The sequence below is a fragment of the Agelaius tricolor genome, unplaced genomic scaffold (genome assembly GCF_023055355.1).
Source record: "Agelaius tricolor isolate 1412-34295 unplaced genomic scaffold, bAgeTri1.0.p SCAF_7, whole genome shotgun sequence".
In the NCBI taxonomy this organism is placed as follows: domain Eukaryota; kingdom Metazoa; phylum Chordata; class Aves; order Passeriformes; family Icteridae; genus Agelaius; species Agelaius tricolor.
In genome coordinates, this window is record NW_027269267.1 from 24,246,616 (window position 1) to 24,263,995 (window position 17,380).

The following is a 17,380-nucleotide window of genomic DNA, read 5'->3' on the forward strand; positions in this document are numbered from 1 at the left end:
CTGTTCCATGAAGCGTGAAGGTTGTGTCCTGTGCAGATCTGGAGAGCAAATTGTACATCTAACCCCATGGATCTCTATTGTCTCAGACCAAGAGTGGGTTCTCCATCTCAGGAACCTTTTGTCTACCTACTTAGATACCAGTTTCCCAATCCAAGTTGTGTCTTTCCCAAAACCCTTTAGTCCTGTGTTAGATCTCAGCACCCTGATCTTAACATAGCTTTTAATTTTATCCCTATGACATTTTAATTTTATCCCATATCCCTAATGACAGTATCTGTGCTTGCTAGGCTTGCATAGCATATTAGGAGTGGAACTGTCTTCAGTAAGACATTTGAGAAACCTTGCACTGGATCTAACACCCACTAGTCAGTGGAAACATTTTCATGACGCTTTACTTGACACTGATGCAGACATTTAGTAATTATGTTTTAAAACAAAATGTCTATTTAAAAATTCAATAAGCCACAAGGTTATGTTGTAGGAGTTGCTGTTTGTTTTACCAAAAAGTTAAATGTTTTCACTTGAAGACCAATTATCTAATATAATATGTACACTACACAGCTGGTGTCCTGGTGATATCTCTGTCCTTCTGATTACACAGCCTGACCTTGCTCCCCTCACAAGCCCAGATCTCTCATTATATCTGTGGGAATTTCACACTAGAGACTGAACACAATAAGGCCATTCTTGAATATACATTCCATTGTAGTCTTTGGCTGTAAAAAGATTTTGATTTAAAAAAACAAGCAGATAAATAGGAAACTGTTTTTATAAGATCAAATTGTGAGGGTTAATTTGATCTGTAAAACAACTTCTCAAGATTTTTTGTGTAATACAGGCTGTACCTAATCCCCTCAGCAGTACATGTTAGCATTCTTGCCTTATGTTTGCTGCTATGACTTATTGGATTTAATATTATCCTGACTCCAGTCTACTATACATAGCAATTCTAGGCATGCTTTCCAAGGTAATATACTCCAAATGAAATAATTGCCCAAGTACTTTCAGTATATGAACTTTTCTTTAAAATTATTGCTGTTATTGCATATTCTAATAAGATAATCTTACAGAGAACAAGCTAAAAACAACTCCTTCATGTTTATAAAAATGGCATCCTAAAAATTCTGAATTTAATGCTCTGAGGTAGAAAATTTTTCCCAATACACAGACCCACTACAGACAGGATTACTCAAAAGCCTTTTCTTTTGTGAAGGTATTTTCTAGTCCTTGCAGACACATCTCTTTCTCTTTAATGGCCTGATCCCAGTTCTGATGAAGTGTATTGAAAACAAGTTTTCACCCACAGGCCTTTTTCTCCTTTATTCTCAGAATTTTGTACATCTTTCTTTCCTTATGATCTCTCCTTATGCTCTCTGAGCACCATTCATGACTCTTATCAAGGGTTGCTAATAATCTCCTAGTCAGGTAGAAAAGTCTCTCTCTGATATCATTGCCTTGTCCTTCAGATTATGAACGTTTCCTTTGTTCATGTGGTAATGACTTCTATCCCATCAGATAAAACATTCTTCGTCAACGCTGTAAACAACAATAAGGAAAGCAAAAATTAATGAAAGAAAATTAATTCATGCAGGTTTAAATATATTGGCAATGTCAGACATGAGGTGAAAAGAAATAAAATGCAAATGTACTGGTTTTTATGGTGGTTTGTGTTTTTCTCCCAGTCTTTGTGAATTGAAGGGAGCTAAGCAGGGGATGCTGAATGAAAGTGTGTTGTTTCTGGAAGGAGGTAGCTTCAGCTCTTATGTTTAAGAACATACAAAGCAGGCTGAGGACCCTTGAAGGGCAGAGCTGAAAGTGTCAAATAAACTGAAGCAGTGTTGCTCCAAGCTGGACTCACGCCTGGTGCTTTCTGTACAAAATGGAATATAGCAAATAATCTGAACTTCATGTTATAAAATATTTTAATTTTTACAGCAATGGGTAAAACATACCTAATATTTTAGATTTGTGGCTAATAAGTAAAAGTGGTAATCCACTGACAAAGCTGTTTGTATATTTTATAGGAACAGATCATATGTTGGACTCATAAAGTGACTTTTGAAATAGGAAATGATTTTTTAATTCATTTTAAAATAAAAAGAATAAAGCTAGAAAATCAAGTTACACAATTTACAGGTGTTTTCTTTGATTTCATATATAAGGGATTTTGCTTAAGAATACTTGGGTGTTTAAAAACCCTGTGTGTTTTCAGAAAATTAAAGCTTCTTCAAAGCCCTTCAAGTTGTTCAGATATTCAAAGATACTATTGAAGCTAATTGGAACCTGATTGATTTTTTTTCTGTAAATATATAGGTGCTTATGCTTTTCATATTTTTGTGCATGTCCTTGTGCTTATGATTTTCATGTTTGTGCCAAGGTTATTATGGAGTGAGATATTCCCACTGACAACATTTCTCATATTACTGCAAGTGTTCATACCTGCACCAGGAGAAGCTGTACTCAATTCACAGCAGTCTTCTCTAAGCAGAAGTAAATAACTTTTTATTGGTGTGTGTTCTTCCTTCATGGTCAAACAGATTAAAGGGCTTGAAGATGAAATAATCTGGTGCCTCATCCTTATGTGTGGTTGTTCATATGTCTCAGGTGATTTTTTATACAGCTTTTTCAGTGAAACATGAGGGACAGGATGGGCTGGCCACTGGGGTGGCTGCTCCCTTGCCCGGGTGTAGCCAGAGCAGCCACATGCAGAATCAGAGGGGAGGTTGTGGTGCTGTACTTAAGGGCAGAGATGTAAAACTCTCTGATGGAGCTCTGAATTCAACAGGCACTTGGGACATCTGGATGGGGTGGGTTGCAACACTATGTCACACTCTAAAGCCCATCAGTTTGGGAGTTCAGCTGAAGCTCTGGCAGCAAGACAACAAAATGAATCCTCCCTTCCTCTTTGGAGGCTGCACACACTCGACAGCATGTGCCAGTGGTGTGGACAGGCAAGGCAGAGGGACTGTACAGGAACAACACCCAGTATCATCCCCACATCAGTAAAATTCCCCTAAATATTTGCGTTGTTCCTTAAGGATAGAAGAAAAAATTTCATCATAAATTCTGTGGAAGATGCATGAAGAGATGTGTAAGTTTCAGAGAAGGGGTGAGAAAGATTATGTCACCAAAAGTTTCAAGATCAGTATGCTTTTCCTGTGGATCAGATTATATCCATGAAATGAAAAATACCCCTCATGGTAAGAGATACATATAATAATTAAAATAATAATTTAAAATTCCACTTAAATTCAGGGTAACTACTTTTTTTTTTCCCAGTCATGTGGCTAATACAGGAGAGAAATTTTCAGTGGATTAGCAGCATCACAATTTTTTTTGGTTCACTTTTCCATTGCTTATGATTTATATATTAATTACTGTGATTACCAATATGTCTTCTATATGTAGCTCTCTATTAATTTTTTTTTGCTTTCAGCTTCTTGAAAATAATGTCCTGTTGATAATATTTGATCCCCATAAAATTTGATTTAATTCTTCAGTACTCCTCTTGAAATTTCCATATATTTTAACACCATTTTCATGTAAAACTTTGATGTCAGTTATTTGTTTGGCAAAGCAAACCCTTGATATGTAAATCTTATTTGTGAACCATCTGTTCTTCATCTCTCAGGTATAGTTAAATCATAGATCATCTGAAAAAAACTAAGGTTTCCTTACCTAATTTATCAACAGAGAAGCTGCAAGGCCAGAGAGAGTCTTTTCTGCCTTTCAAAACTTCAGTATTGTCATAGTTAAATTGTCTTCCTTGATGGGTTATTATTCCTTTCAGATGTAGATCTAAACAGAAACTGAAAGGAATATAGTCTAGCTCCCACACTGATTTTCTTCTTGAATACTTCATACTCTATAAAAATGAACACTGATGTTCTTTGTGGTGTTCCTACAGGGAAATAAGTACAATTGGGTCATCCAAGAGCAGTAGATGGACCATGACATTACCTATTCAAACAGTAGCCTGTGTGTATTTGCCAGCAAATCCTCTCTACACAACAAACCTACTGTTTGAGCAAGTTACACAAGAGATTCTGTCCTCAGGTTTTGTTTAAGAGTTTCCTTGTAATTTATGTGTATGAATATTTATAAAAAGGCCCAAAGAGATACAGGAAATGTGCTGTAGAGATGCTCATTTTTAGAAGAGTATGTTATTAACTTAACATTGTAATCTGCAGGAATATTCCATGAATGACCTTGGTACATAGCCACACAGTGAGCGGCCAAAACAGCTAAGCATAAGTGTTGTGTTCCTTACCAGGGAGGAACTGCCTCCTTCTTTGGCTAAGAGGGATTCTAGGATGAAAATAAAACTAAAAACTCAGTGACATCAAACCACTGAAATATCAGAGTGCAGGCATCAAGGTCAGGGATTCTGGAAGACTTTAAGAGTGAAAATGAAGTGGAAAATGAAGCTTGGACAAGAAAATGCTAACATGTAAGGCAATATCATGCAAAGTCAAAGACTTTGTCTCAGGCTAATGCATGTCAAAACAGGATTTTCTTCACCTTACTGCTGTCAAATATCTGGTCTCTCTCCCAGATTTTCACTAGAGAGAAAAAAAATTCAATCAGGATAGAAACTGCTGCTGCAGCTCCTCAGCTGTGGCACTGCTGTGCTCTCCAGCTCTGATCTCATTTCAGTCAGGCACAGCTCTGCCCCTCCTTATCCACCAAGGCTTTTTGCAGTCACTCAGGTTTGCCTGGTTCTATGTTCCAGCCTCCCACTGCCCTAGGAGGTGTCTGGTAGGGACAGGAGTCTGCTCCTCTGTCTTTCAGCAAGATTCCCATCAAATATCATTGTCAAGGACTGATAAGATACCACCAGTCTGCAATACACAGAGCTGCACTGTGAGCCATGGGCCTGCAGACCTCAGTTGTACCTCTCTGCCTGCCCTCCCTGTGCTGCTGCTGTGTTAGGAGTGCCTGTGTGTGGGCTGAGCCAGCACCTGGGGGCTGCTGTGTCTGACATTGCAGTCCTGAGGCTGCCCTCCCAGATGGTGTCGCAGGGGTGGCCAACTGGAGCTGGACTGATGGATGTGCTTGTGAGAGCCCTACAGCTGACAGCAGCTGCTCACCCTTCTCTCTGGTTTCTCTACCCTTGATGTGTTTGGAGCAGCTGGTGGCAGGGCAGAGCGAGCAGCTGTGGATTTTCCTTTCTCTTCCATTGTGACTGACTGAGGGCATCCTCACCACAAGGACTGGAAGCAGTGCACCTTGAGTGCCCTCTCATTTTCTTGCCTTCAGTTCTCTGATAGCCATCCTGATTGCTGCCAGCATTCTCCTCTATTACCGTTTCTTGGTATCCTGCTGATAAAAGAGGAAAAAAGAACTGTCGACTCCCCAGGACATGATTGTATGAAAAGAAGCCAGAGGAGTACAATACAAACTGCCTCAAATCAGAGAACAGCTAAAACCCCCAACAGTGGTTGTTTAAAAGCTGGACTTTAAAAAGCCATAACTGGGGAGGAAAGCATTTCCTTTTCCGCTCTGCAGTGTGAGGAAAATCAAGAGAAAGAAAAAGGTCTATGAAGAAGGTGGTAGCTTCCAGCTGTTTATCATTGGCTCATATGTTGGAGAAGAGCAGTAGGAGCTCTGTGTTTAATAGCTGAGACAATCTGGGTGCACCTTGCTCCCTTCATGCACCTGTTTCAAGGAAAGCATTTTTGAACTCCTTGGTCTTTTCCCACTCACTGTTATTGTTTGCAACATGTCAGAGAGCACCTTGGGCAGCTGCAGGGCTCTCGGTTCACAGGTGGAGGATCACCAGGGAGCCAGGGGCTGCAGCTCCTCTAAGGAACAATGTGAGAACAATGTGAGGTAGCCATCGTGGCTTGTCGTGGTGTGCTTGCCTATGCTGGCAGCTTAGGTGCTCTAAACAGAGATCTTGTACCTCCTGTATTAAAGTCATTATCGTGCTGACTAATGTGGAGTTATTTGACATTGGCTAGCTACCATGGACTTGCTTTTAGTTTCAGATAATTGTAAACAGAAATACAACATGCAAAATAGGTTTTAGTTTCAAAAAAAAGAGGAAACAACAAGCAATAAAAATTAGCTATTAATTATTTTCTCAAAAAAGTTGAAATCTGAAAACCCTCATTCTTTCTATCCAGTTCATTTGCTGCAGATTTCCTGAGCTGCATTGTTAAGGACTCTACTTTTTTATCTAATGTCTCAGATTGCATTCATGTAATTGCACCAGCTTTCAGGGGGGTTTTGTTTTGTTTTTGATGGAGTTTTTTGTTTGGTTGTTTTTTTGTTTTTTTTTTTGGTTGGTTGATTTTTTTGTCTCTGCAGGGGTCACAGTCAGATTTATAATTCTTTGGGGTATATTAATGTCATTTATGCAGGTTGTAGTTCCTCAACCTTCCTGAGATATGGTGTCCCTTTGCTGTCTTTCATATGCCCATCAGCAGCACCTTAATGCAGTGAAGAAAATCTTCTCACCTGCCTTGTCACCCCCCAGGCTCACTGTGAAATAATCTGTATCTACTGAATCATATTTTTCTATCATCCTTTATATGGATTATATTATCTCCTTAGTTAGTCTCTGAAAGACCCTCACTCTTAAGCTATACCAATTTTGAAGTATTCTAAATGTGGCTGTGCATTTTAGATTGAACCTTAAAAAATTGTCTATAACTCGTCTTCTGTATTTTGTATAGTATTCAAATCCAAAGGAGAAAAAAGTCAGCAACACACAATAAAAAACTTTTACTTTTGAAAAAACATTTAACTTTCCATCTTATTGTTGGTGTGCATGTGTGCTATGCCTTTATATCTGTTTTCATATGTTCAAAGTCCATTTTTGAAATTTGCTTCTGATGGTTTGAATGCATTCTAATTCAAAACTGTCCTTAGCAAATACTCTGTGTGTTACATTCAGACACTATAATTATGTTTAGCAGATGTTGATATTTTTTAGCAGATGTAATTATTTTCTCCTTAAGACATACAGAACCTAACTCAATAAATCTATGCCAACTAAATTTTTAATTTACATAGATGGAATATCCATAAGGATTTATAGTAAAAGGTGCTGATCCTCTCTTGACTTTGGCCAAGGCAGTGAGAGGTTGAGCTTAGATTTAGTGAAAAAAATCCCACTGATTCCTCTAGTCAAATCAGCATTACCTACTGCTATGTTGTCCTCAAATATGACAAATATGCTGGTACTGATAAGGAAAAGTGGTTTTGAAATGACAAAGACACTGAGAAATGGATAAATGCATGGTCTCCAGTTAACACCAACTGTAACAGGAGCATTTGGGAGATGTTAAGCAAATTAGTCTTGGTGTGCTATGCATAATTGCTAATTATTTTTTCCAAGATAGCTCATTTATGTCATTTTCCAATAATCTTAGGTCATTCGCTTTTAAGTGTTTCACTTTGCATCCTTTGAAGGCAGTGACAGAACCCCTGCTGGTTTTGAGGTCAAAGTCTAAGAATCAAAGAGTGGTTTATAGTCAACACCAACTTGTGTGGCTTTCTCTTCTAAGAATTTACAGCCTAGAAATAGCAATCCATGCAGATTTCAGCATAAGGTGTTTTGGCTAATGGGTGAAGGAAATGATTTCTTGTGCAGTTTTGCCCTCTGCCAGGATGGCAAGGTAGTGAATGCTTCTTTTCTTTCTGAAGGAAAACTCTGCTATAAATTAAAGCAAAAAACCTAAACAAGAAAGCCTTATAAATTGGTTAGGATGACATGATTTACCTTGCTGGATAATTCTTTTTCATAGATGTCTTTTACCCTATTATACTTGTGCATTTCTTTTTCTTACCTTCTCAAGTGTCTTTTTCTGTTTGAAATTAAAGGTAACTACTACTGTATTTTCAAGAAAACAAAATTAAAATAATAACTACTTTTGTAATGCAGTGTTTAATAAAAGAGTAAGTTCATTTGAGAGCAAAGCAATAAATCTTCTTGTTATGAACAACCAGCCATTGGAGAAAAAAGTGAATGTACTCTAAGGATAAGTTCCACAGGTTTTCAGATCACGGGGAATGAAAAATAAAAAGCATACATTATTATAAAATAGGAAAACAGTGTTTCAGCTATCTGAATTTTAACAAAATTCAGCTCAAAATGTGCTGATGGTTATTGATGCTCTAGGGGTATGTGCAGTAACTGTACAAAGGTGCCTTACTCTTTACTGGGTCATGTGTAAACCAGCTGTTTGCTGACTTGATGGCTTTTGCCTTTATTATTTGTGTTTGTACAAAACACAGAGATCTAAACTGAGTATTTCATTTTTTTCTGTTTGAAGGAACTGATTATCAAGCATCTTGTGTTTATTGATTAATCCTCAGTGCTCTTCACATTATTCTTAACCTGTGTTTGGGGAATCCTCCCTTTTACTGTTCTTGATCACTGGCATCTCAGCTGTGACCTGTCCACTGCTCACAGGGAAGAAGTTCTTTTCCACTATCTTTCTGACTGCCTTTGTTTGTAACTTGCCTCACTGAATGCCCTTTTTTTTTGACCTCAGATAATGTAATTAAAATCATATAGATTTACTTCTTTCTCACTGTTGCTTGGACATCTATAAATCAGTGCCTTTAGTAGTCATCTTACTATACCTCTGTTTCCTTGCTTCTTCATATATTTTTCTTATTACCCCTTTCTTTCCAAAGCGACTGCCGAGTTCTTAACTTCTTATCCATTCTTTGCTAGAATATGTAGTTCTATTATGTTCAAGCAGAGTGCAGTAGATTCTTCATCTCTCACTGGTTCAGAGTACAGTAAATCCTGCATGCCTCTCTTGTTCAGTGAGCTTATGGACTTCTCCATATCATTTTCAAGCAATATCATGTTATCCTATGTCGTGTCATAAGCTCTTACTATCTTACCCTTTGATTTGATTATTGTTCTTATCAAGTTGGACTCTCACCTGGTCTTTGTGGTCAGGATGATGAATTCTTTACATGCTGACATAGACAAAGAAAAAAAAGAAGAAATAAGTAAATATGTGCATTAGAAACTGAAGAAGGTGCAGAAGCAGAGACCACCCAGCTGCATGTTGTTACACTGTGCACATACAGTCAATTTAATAAAAGTTATGTGGAGTTCTCTGCACCTTACACCCCTTCTCTCCCATTTTCTCTGTGCTACATAAGAAAAAACTGTAAGCGAAATATGCATTAACAACCAATGCTGAGTTACAGTAAGAATGAAGTGCAGAAAGGCTGGGAAAAGAAGTGGTATGATTCTGGTCTTGGTCTACAGCGCGTGGTACAGCATATGGTACATGTGGTTTTGTTTTGGTAGGTTTTTTGAATGACACAGTTGACAAATTTAAAGTACTATCACTTCAGCACCCCTTACAAATCTTCAACATCAATTCTTTTTTTTCCCTTTGGGACACTGAGTATTAGAGTAATTTCTAAAATTTTTGAAATTGCCTGCCCGTCCTCTGTTCTGTCCTACAGTCCCAGAAGAGTCTTATTCTATCACTTTAGCTTTTGCAGCTGTCCAAGTTAATTTTTTCCTAAATTACAAATACCTTCTATCTCGAGGACTCCTTATGCTGTCCTTTCACGTTTTCCCTAATTATACTTCAAGATTTATGTTGTAGTAACATTTGCTCTGATAAAGGTTACACAATTTCTCTGGTCTACTTTTGACTTTTTATGTATCTGATAGTACTGTAATTATTTGTCTCCTGGTTTTAAAATTCTCAAATCAATTAGAAAAGAAAAAAATTAGGGATACAATACAGGGTCATCACATTTGCTAATTATCAAGAGGGTAGCAGTACATTTTTCATGTTGCATTGAATTAGTCTTCTTGCCTATTTCTTTCCCAAATATTCTAAACTTAAAAAACATCTATCTGACCATGTAATAACTTTTTACATGGAAATTCATGGATTTTTTTCATTTTTTTCTTATGTCTTGGCATTGAGATGGCTGTCATGTTGTTCTGCTTATCATTTTTTCATGTCTTGGTGGTGTCTTTTCAGTCTCGTAAGGGGCTTTGCATGTAAAATGGCGGCAGCTTCTTTCTGTAGCAGTCTTTCATCAAATCTATTAACAAATCTAATTTAAAAATATTCACACATTGTAATGAAGAAGTTAATTATCGAGTCAGTACTGGTGCCAAACATAAGCCTAACCATATATGAGACTATTGGGATTTCTTCTTGTATTTGGCCTTGTTATTGCCCCTGTTCTAGGCTCTCCCACAGCAAGTGAGAGCTCCTTCATCTCATCCAGTTAAGGGACTGCTAGACAGACCTACTATCAGCCTGAAAAAACAGTCATTTTGGGTGTGGCAGGAAGAGAGTAATACTTTAAAATGGTTTCTACTGGTAATTTTGCAAACTTCATCAGTAGTGGGTGATAATATCCTGTGATCTCAACCTCCTGTTTTCAATACATTAAAGAATAGTTACAGATTAGTCCACCCGTATACATTCAGTTGCAAAAGTACATGGGTAAGAAGAAAAAGGATTTTTTTTTCATTTTTCTCAATTTCTAGGTAGAAGAATGGGAGGAAGATTGCCAGCTTCCTGAAAAATTGATGCATTTCCAGTGAAATGGAAAAACAAGGAAAGGGTGCAAAAGTTAGAGGAAGGGAAGAGAGAGGAGAAAAATAAAATCATCTGGTCCTCTAGAGGTCAACCATGCTGAGTGATTGAGTGATTAGATTTGATTTGTTGCTGCATCTCTGTAGCAAACCTCACATCCATCTGACATGCAAGTTCATAGAAAAATTTATTTGGAGAAACTGCTGTGTTTTGTTCTGCTGTGACTCATGTAGAGAAAATTAGTACAGAGTCCTTCTTGCTAAGTATCTACATCTGCTAGGGCTCATCCCTGCTTCCTGAGAAAGCATAGAGCTACCAGATGTTATCTGAAGAGTGGCTTGTTGGCAGCTGGATAGAATGGCCAAGGTTTGATTGCTAAGCAGTATCACTTGTCAAAACATATGAGCCATGTCAATGTTACTCTGCATTCCACTTTTTTTGTCTGCAGTCTTAAACCCATAAGTAGTGCAATGAAGTTGTAACATCTGAAGGAATATAACAAGCTTTGCTGCACTGAGCAAAAATGGCATAAATGGGGAGCATCTGTCATGTATTTAAAACCAGTAGTCACAGTGCTTTTCTCATTATTCAAATTGCTTTTGGATAGTTCTGCACACCTCTATCAAATCTTTCAGTTATGTGTGAATTGCAAAATACTAAGATGTCAAAATTATTAAATGTTCAATTGTTTGTGACACCAGGAGACACTGGAAGAGTAACAAGATATTTACATGACGTGAGTACAATACAGTGTGTCAGTTCTTGACAGCAAAACCTTATTTTAAAATGTTCTTGTTTGCTTGGTTGTTTTAGGAAGCACTTCATAGGTGCATTTCTAAGTCAAGGTCTGAGCCATGGAAACTGAGATCTGAAAGCAGTGTCTACTCTGAGATGGTGATCCCAGATGGGTGCTTATCCTAAGAAACAGAACTATCCTAGTGATGGTTGACCTGTTCCAGATTCTCTTTAATTAACTCTGCAATTTCATGGAATGCTGAATTTCTACAAAGAACAAAATTGGCTGTTTTTCTCTATAGGGAGAGGCGGAAAGGAATTTTTCTAGAAGAGCGAAATAGATCTTGTTTTCTACCTTGACTCTATTTTATCTCTATTTTTGCTGAGCTGGACAAAATCAAATACATTAAGTGTTTTATCATCAGATTTATTACCAGCACAGTCTTTGTCCCCAGCTCAAAACCATTTGTGCCTTTTTGTAGACTTAAAAACTGGTGTAGTCTTTAGAGAACCACTGGAGCTGTGATTGAAAACCTGCCAATGTTGCCTTTACTTTAGAGAAACTAGGTATACAATGCCCTCAGAGCCTGTCTATGTATAATTCCATAGTTTATATGATCAGATTGTAAGGTGTTGTTTATATATTTTTTCTCTTTGAATTTTTGCTGTAGTTCAGTCAGGAGAGAATACCTAACATGGCTAATATCCCTTTCTTGTGAATAAACAAATTGTATGATTTCTTTTGTAAAATCACTGACAATGGAGTATTCCCTCCTTCATACTCATTCCAAAAAACTTTTTTTTTTCTTACACTTGAAATCTTTGTTTATGTCATGGACAACCCACCACCATGGTTTCTTCTCTGTTCTTCCTTTTCTCTCCAACCTAGCAAAAGATTGCACTGGAAATAATGTCTTTCCAGCAGGTGAAACAGATTTTGGCTTCTTATGTATTCCTATTGTGACTCCCTTTTACCTCAAGTTTAGCTGCCCCTTCTGCTGAAGTTTCGCCCTGTCTCTGCATTTCCAGTTATCTATTCTTAATTCCCTTTGATGCTGCCCTTCAATATGTCAGAACTTCTTGCTGAGAGCAATATACATTGCTTTCCATGTTTTCTTTACATTTATGCTTTCACTTGTTTTTCAAAACCCATTAATGATAATTACCCACATAATATAACTAGTTATGTTACAAAATTAAAACAAAAACAACACAGTTTTCTAAAATAAAAGGGCTGTTGAGGTTGCCATCTGCCAGGTGCCACCTCTTGAAAAGTTTGTGCCTTTTTTCCATTCAATATTCACACTTTACTTGAGTAACTGTCCATATATTTTTGGCATACAGACTCCTGGAGAATGGGAAAGGGCACAGTGCCCTGCTGCAGGTGGGTACATGCTGCTCATGGACTTGATAAGTCCAACAGTCCAGCTGCAGGGCACAGACCCAAGCTGTGGTGTAGCAGTGCAACCCTCCTTTGTCAAACAGTCACACATTCTTCCCTGATGACATGGACATGTTAGGAGAGAAGAAATCAGAGCATATAGAGAACAGCTCTGCTCCCAGTTTGTCTGATGCAAATATCAAGTCAACAGCTTGCTGCATTCAAGAATCTGTCCTGTACCTAAATGCTCTCTGTAAAGGATGTAGAATCACAGAACATTTTGGATTGAAAGGGACCTTTAAATTCACCTAATCCAACCCTCTTCTGCAATGAGCAGTGTCATCTTCAATTCGATCAGGATGCACAGAGCCCTGTCTGTCCTGACCTTGAATGTTTCCAGGGTTGGGGGTCTCATAAGGACAGAAGAGAGGGGCAGGATCACCTCTCTTGACCTGCCATACATCTTCTGAAGCAGCCCAGTGTAGCATCCCATGAACTCTCTTCCCTTAGTCAATCCTCAAGCCCTCAGCCCTTGGAAACATCAGTAACTACTCACCATAGAGTTAGCCCTCCCAGGGGAAAACCAGACTCCCCCATGGGCTTGTGTCACAGCTTCCTTTGGTTTCTCCTTCCCCTGTCCCCTGTCACTGGCTTGGCATCCCTGGTGCCACCCCCCTTCCCTGGAGGCCAGGTCCCCCTGCCCAGCCCTTAGCTTTGCCCCCCACCCCTTCCCCTTCTCAAGCTGCCTGCTCCACCTGGCTCCTCCTCTTTCTAGCCGGGTTACCTTTCAGCTACTGTGTTGCTCCGCTGGAATAAAACCTTGCAGAAGAGCCTTTCTTGCCTCTGTCGCTGAGCCAGTTGTGGTGAGTGTTGAGTGGAGGTTTGACTGCATTGCCTGAATGTTCACTCAGCTTGCTTTTCGACAGGAGAGGTTTGTTGGGGACAAGAGATAGGCAGCAGCTCCTACCCTCCTAACACCTGCACTTCAGCCCAGGATGCAGTTGGCTTTCTGGGGTGCAAGCACATGTTGCTGGCCCATGTCTGGCTTTTCATGAGTAACTCCCAGTCCTTCTCCACAGGGCTGCTCCCAGTCCCTTCATCCCTCAGACTGTATTGATACTAAGGCCTGCCTCAATGTAGGCGCAGGATCTTGAGCTTAGCATTGTTGAATTCTCTCTCTCATTCCTTGCAGGATGGAGGATGTAGTCTAGCCTGTCACATAAATTCTACCAAGTTCCACCATCCTAAATTTTTACTATGGCAATTCAATACATAATCACATACATTACAAACTAAAATGAGACAGATCCAAATACTTTTTCTTCACATTTTGTTCAAGCCAAAATCAGGTACTTTTTCTTCCTTTCATGTCTGTCAGCTGAAAAGCATCCTTTGTCCATTTCTCTCACTCACCATTGTTTACCAAGGTGCTCCTGGCTTTAACCAGTGTGGGATGGTGAAGTGTGATGTTATTAGACATGGCAGCCTGTTTGCCTGACAGTGCCACCAGAGATGAACCTGTCAGGAATGTCTCCACCAAAAAGTATTGCTCAAAGGCCTTTTTGTCAGATTACTTGACACTTGCTCATGAACTATGACTAACATTGCCTCTTAAAACACTCTGTATGTTTATTTTATAAGCCATATGGTCCAAACCGGGCTTGTGTTGTATAGGTGTGAAAAACAGTTTGAATAGATTTAATTACTTTGGACTTCTGAGCTTTACAGCAAAAAAAGTTTCCATGGTAATGTAATTACTGTATTCTGTTTTATATAGTTTATCCCTATGTCCCCCTGGTTATTTCTTGATTTTTTTTCATTTTCTTGTGGAAAACTACGTTTTCAGGGAGAAAACCAAAACACCTAAATAATTAGTTCTGCAAAAGAATTGCTGTGCATATTTAACTTAAAACCAGATGTGAAATATGTGGCTATTAGGAGCTGAGAGATTTCACCTAAGGGTTTTGCTAATGGATCACTGGAAGCCTGTGAATATATATCTTTCTGCTCTTGTGGGAACTTTGCAGAATAGTTAATAGAATCTGAATTAGTGATCCTCACTAATTAGTTAGACCCTTTTTCCTTTGGAGTCCTTTTAACACTTTGTAGCTGTTAACATGTTATGTTGACAAAATAGTAGGTGAGAATCCTTTCAGATGATAAAAAGATTTAAATATGGTTGGGCTATCAGTTTTCCTTTACAAGAGCTCTCACTCAGTGAAGTGTTGGCTGTGGCAAGCGTGATGCATGGTAAGCAAATGGAGGTCTTCACTGAGTACAATTTTCTTAAATTATTTTTTGATACTATAAAAATATTTTACTGCAGTTCAGCTGTAGGTTTCTCACAAAAGTAGTAGCCAAATTCATGGATAACTGTTCCTGGCAAAGTAATGCGGAAATTGTTCTCAGAGGATGCTGCAGCCTGGGTGTTTAAAATACAATGCAGGTCTGCCTTTTGTGTGCCCTTAATCTGAAACCGGGTAATGCGTCAGTGTACATTGACTTGTTATTCTACAGTGTGATAAATAATTGTATGGACTTGTTCCTAGTGATGCATTTTCTTAGGCTTTTTCTCTTACAATCAGTAATTTAAATGTCATTAGAGAACATGCGCATAATCATGATACAAACCATGCAGAGCTTGCAGGTTTTGTCTCCTGACATAAATATTCCATCTGTGAAAAAGATGCATTGCAATACAAAGAAATGATAGAGCAGGAACATACCAAGAAATGTACACACAAGCATGTTTTTAGCTCAATGTGAATTAATCCATGCATAAACCATGAGACTCTGAAGATGGCTGTAAGCTCTATCCTGATTTTTTATCTTATAATATACTGAAAAATTATCTGTGATGCTAAAAGATGGTTATTCTTGGAAACCTATATCAATTTCCTATTCACACAGCAACTGGTGGCAACTAAAAATAATCCTGGTTTAGTACTAGCTAAAAATCTGGTCGCATTTGGCACACGAACAACATGCACAAATAAAATTTAAGATCCCCTGTTCTGCTATTTCATTCGAGCCCACTCATCAAGCTTAGTTTGCTGCCATTTGAAAGCTATTGAAAAGCCATTAACTGGCAGGACTGTGAAAGCCGCAGTGCAGCAGCACACCTCAGTGCTGGAAGAATGTGGCTGCAAGTGCACACCAATTAAATCTTTCTATTCCTGGGGATGTGGGATTAGGAGCGCTGTCAATCAATTGTGCTACAATAGCACGTGCAGCAGTCATGGTTCAAGACGCACAGAGGTTTATCGTAACTCCGGCAGCCGGGTGAGGGTGACTTGGAAGCCTCTGCAAGATCCTGGAACAGAAACTGTGCTGAATAATGTATTCTGAGGTGTACTGGATACCTGAGGAAGGGCTTTAAATAATGCATTTTCTGGGCATGACAGTTGTAGCAGAAGAGAATGCTGAAACCTGTAGCGAGACTACAGCCTGAGATGAAAGAATGTCTCATTACCATTTTATCAAATGCTGTAAGTAACAAAATGGTTATTTTGCTTTTAAAACTATCTTTATTTTCTGAGGTGTGTCTTTTCATTACATATGCAAAAAGTCGAATGCAGATGCTGCATGATGTCAACATAGTAGTGGGGAAGGGGAGTTGTTACTTTGCATGTGAATATACAGGCAGAGCTCAGTGTTTCTTTCTCTCCTCTGTTCAGAGATAAGTTCATTGTATGTAAAATAATGCTCTCATTCTGAACTTCGTAATGATCAGCTTTTAAAACTTTTGTTTAAATTAATCACCAAAGAATGTAATGTCCGAAAAGAAGAAACGTCATTGACAGCATTATGTTAAGGACGCCTTTAAGGACAACCTTGGAACATGGCTCTCACACTTTGCAAGGATATACAAATGAGAATAGCTTTATAATTGCAAACCCAGCTCATCATCTACTGTAGATCAAATGCTTGTATCCCCTCCTTGTCAGAATATTAAGCTATTTGGTGTGACAGACTTAAAAAAATAACAATGAACCTTTAACCTTGAATCATGCAAGCTTGCCTCCTTAAAGACATCCTGAAATTGGGATCTATGCTAAATGTATTTGATTCATTTCAGAGGAAATTCCTAACAGCTTTTTTTTTTTTTTTTCAAGGTTGCTTGTCCTCCTAGCTGCACATTTTTCAGTCTTATAGGATTTGCCTTTGAAAGCATCCAAGGTCTGAGTGGAAATTGCAGGGTTTACACCAGAGAAATTAATTGTTCTTTAAATACTTGTTTTGGACAGCCAGCAGTAGCTCAATAGCCATAGATATTTTTTACTGAAGGACTTAGAAAACTTCAGACTTTAGTTATTATGACAGAGTTTTTACATGTCAAATAGCAGACTGCTGTAAAAGGTTTTTCTCTCTAGATCATGGTTTTTGATGACTTAAGTGTACCAAGGACACTTTGAAACTATTTTTAAAACACTGTGTTATAGTTAATAAACAAGTAATGTGGTTCTTTGCTGTCTTAATATGAAATTAAGGTGCCCTGGAAGTATTTTAGTAATTCAATTAAAAATTATTTATATGGGTTTTCTCTTGTCTGCATTCAATGGGACTGGTGTATGGACTGCTTTTAATACCAGTGGGAGCTACAATTCCCTGTTCATGCAGAGAAGCAGAGATTAGTTTGACTGCACAGTTTTAGAGGTGCATTCTAGGAATAAATCTTTGAGCTTGTACTGAGATTTGATAAATGCAAATGAGGAATTTG

At 38.4% G+C, this 17,380-nt stretch overlaps 1 protein-coding gene across 5 annotated transcripts in view; it reads left to right on the forward strand.

Annotated features, from left to right (window-relative positions):
* Window positions 1–17,380, forward strand: part of MYO16 (myosin XVI) — a 359,080-nt gene that overhangs the window by 56,443 nt on the left and 285,257 nt on the right. The window contains exon 1 of one of the 5 annotated variants that reach the window (XM_071430589.1): window positions 15,722–16,148. The exons of the other annotated variants lie outside the window; for them this stretch is intronic. Within the exon in view, the coding sequence (XP_071286690.1) occupies window positions 16,121–16,148 (28 nt within the window). The 5' untranslated portion in view covers window positions 15,722–16,120. Of the gene's footprint in view, window positions 1–15,721; window positions 16,149–17,380 lie in introns of those variants that run through there. 5 annotated transcript variants of the gene reach the window in all.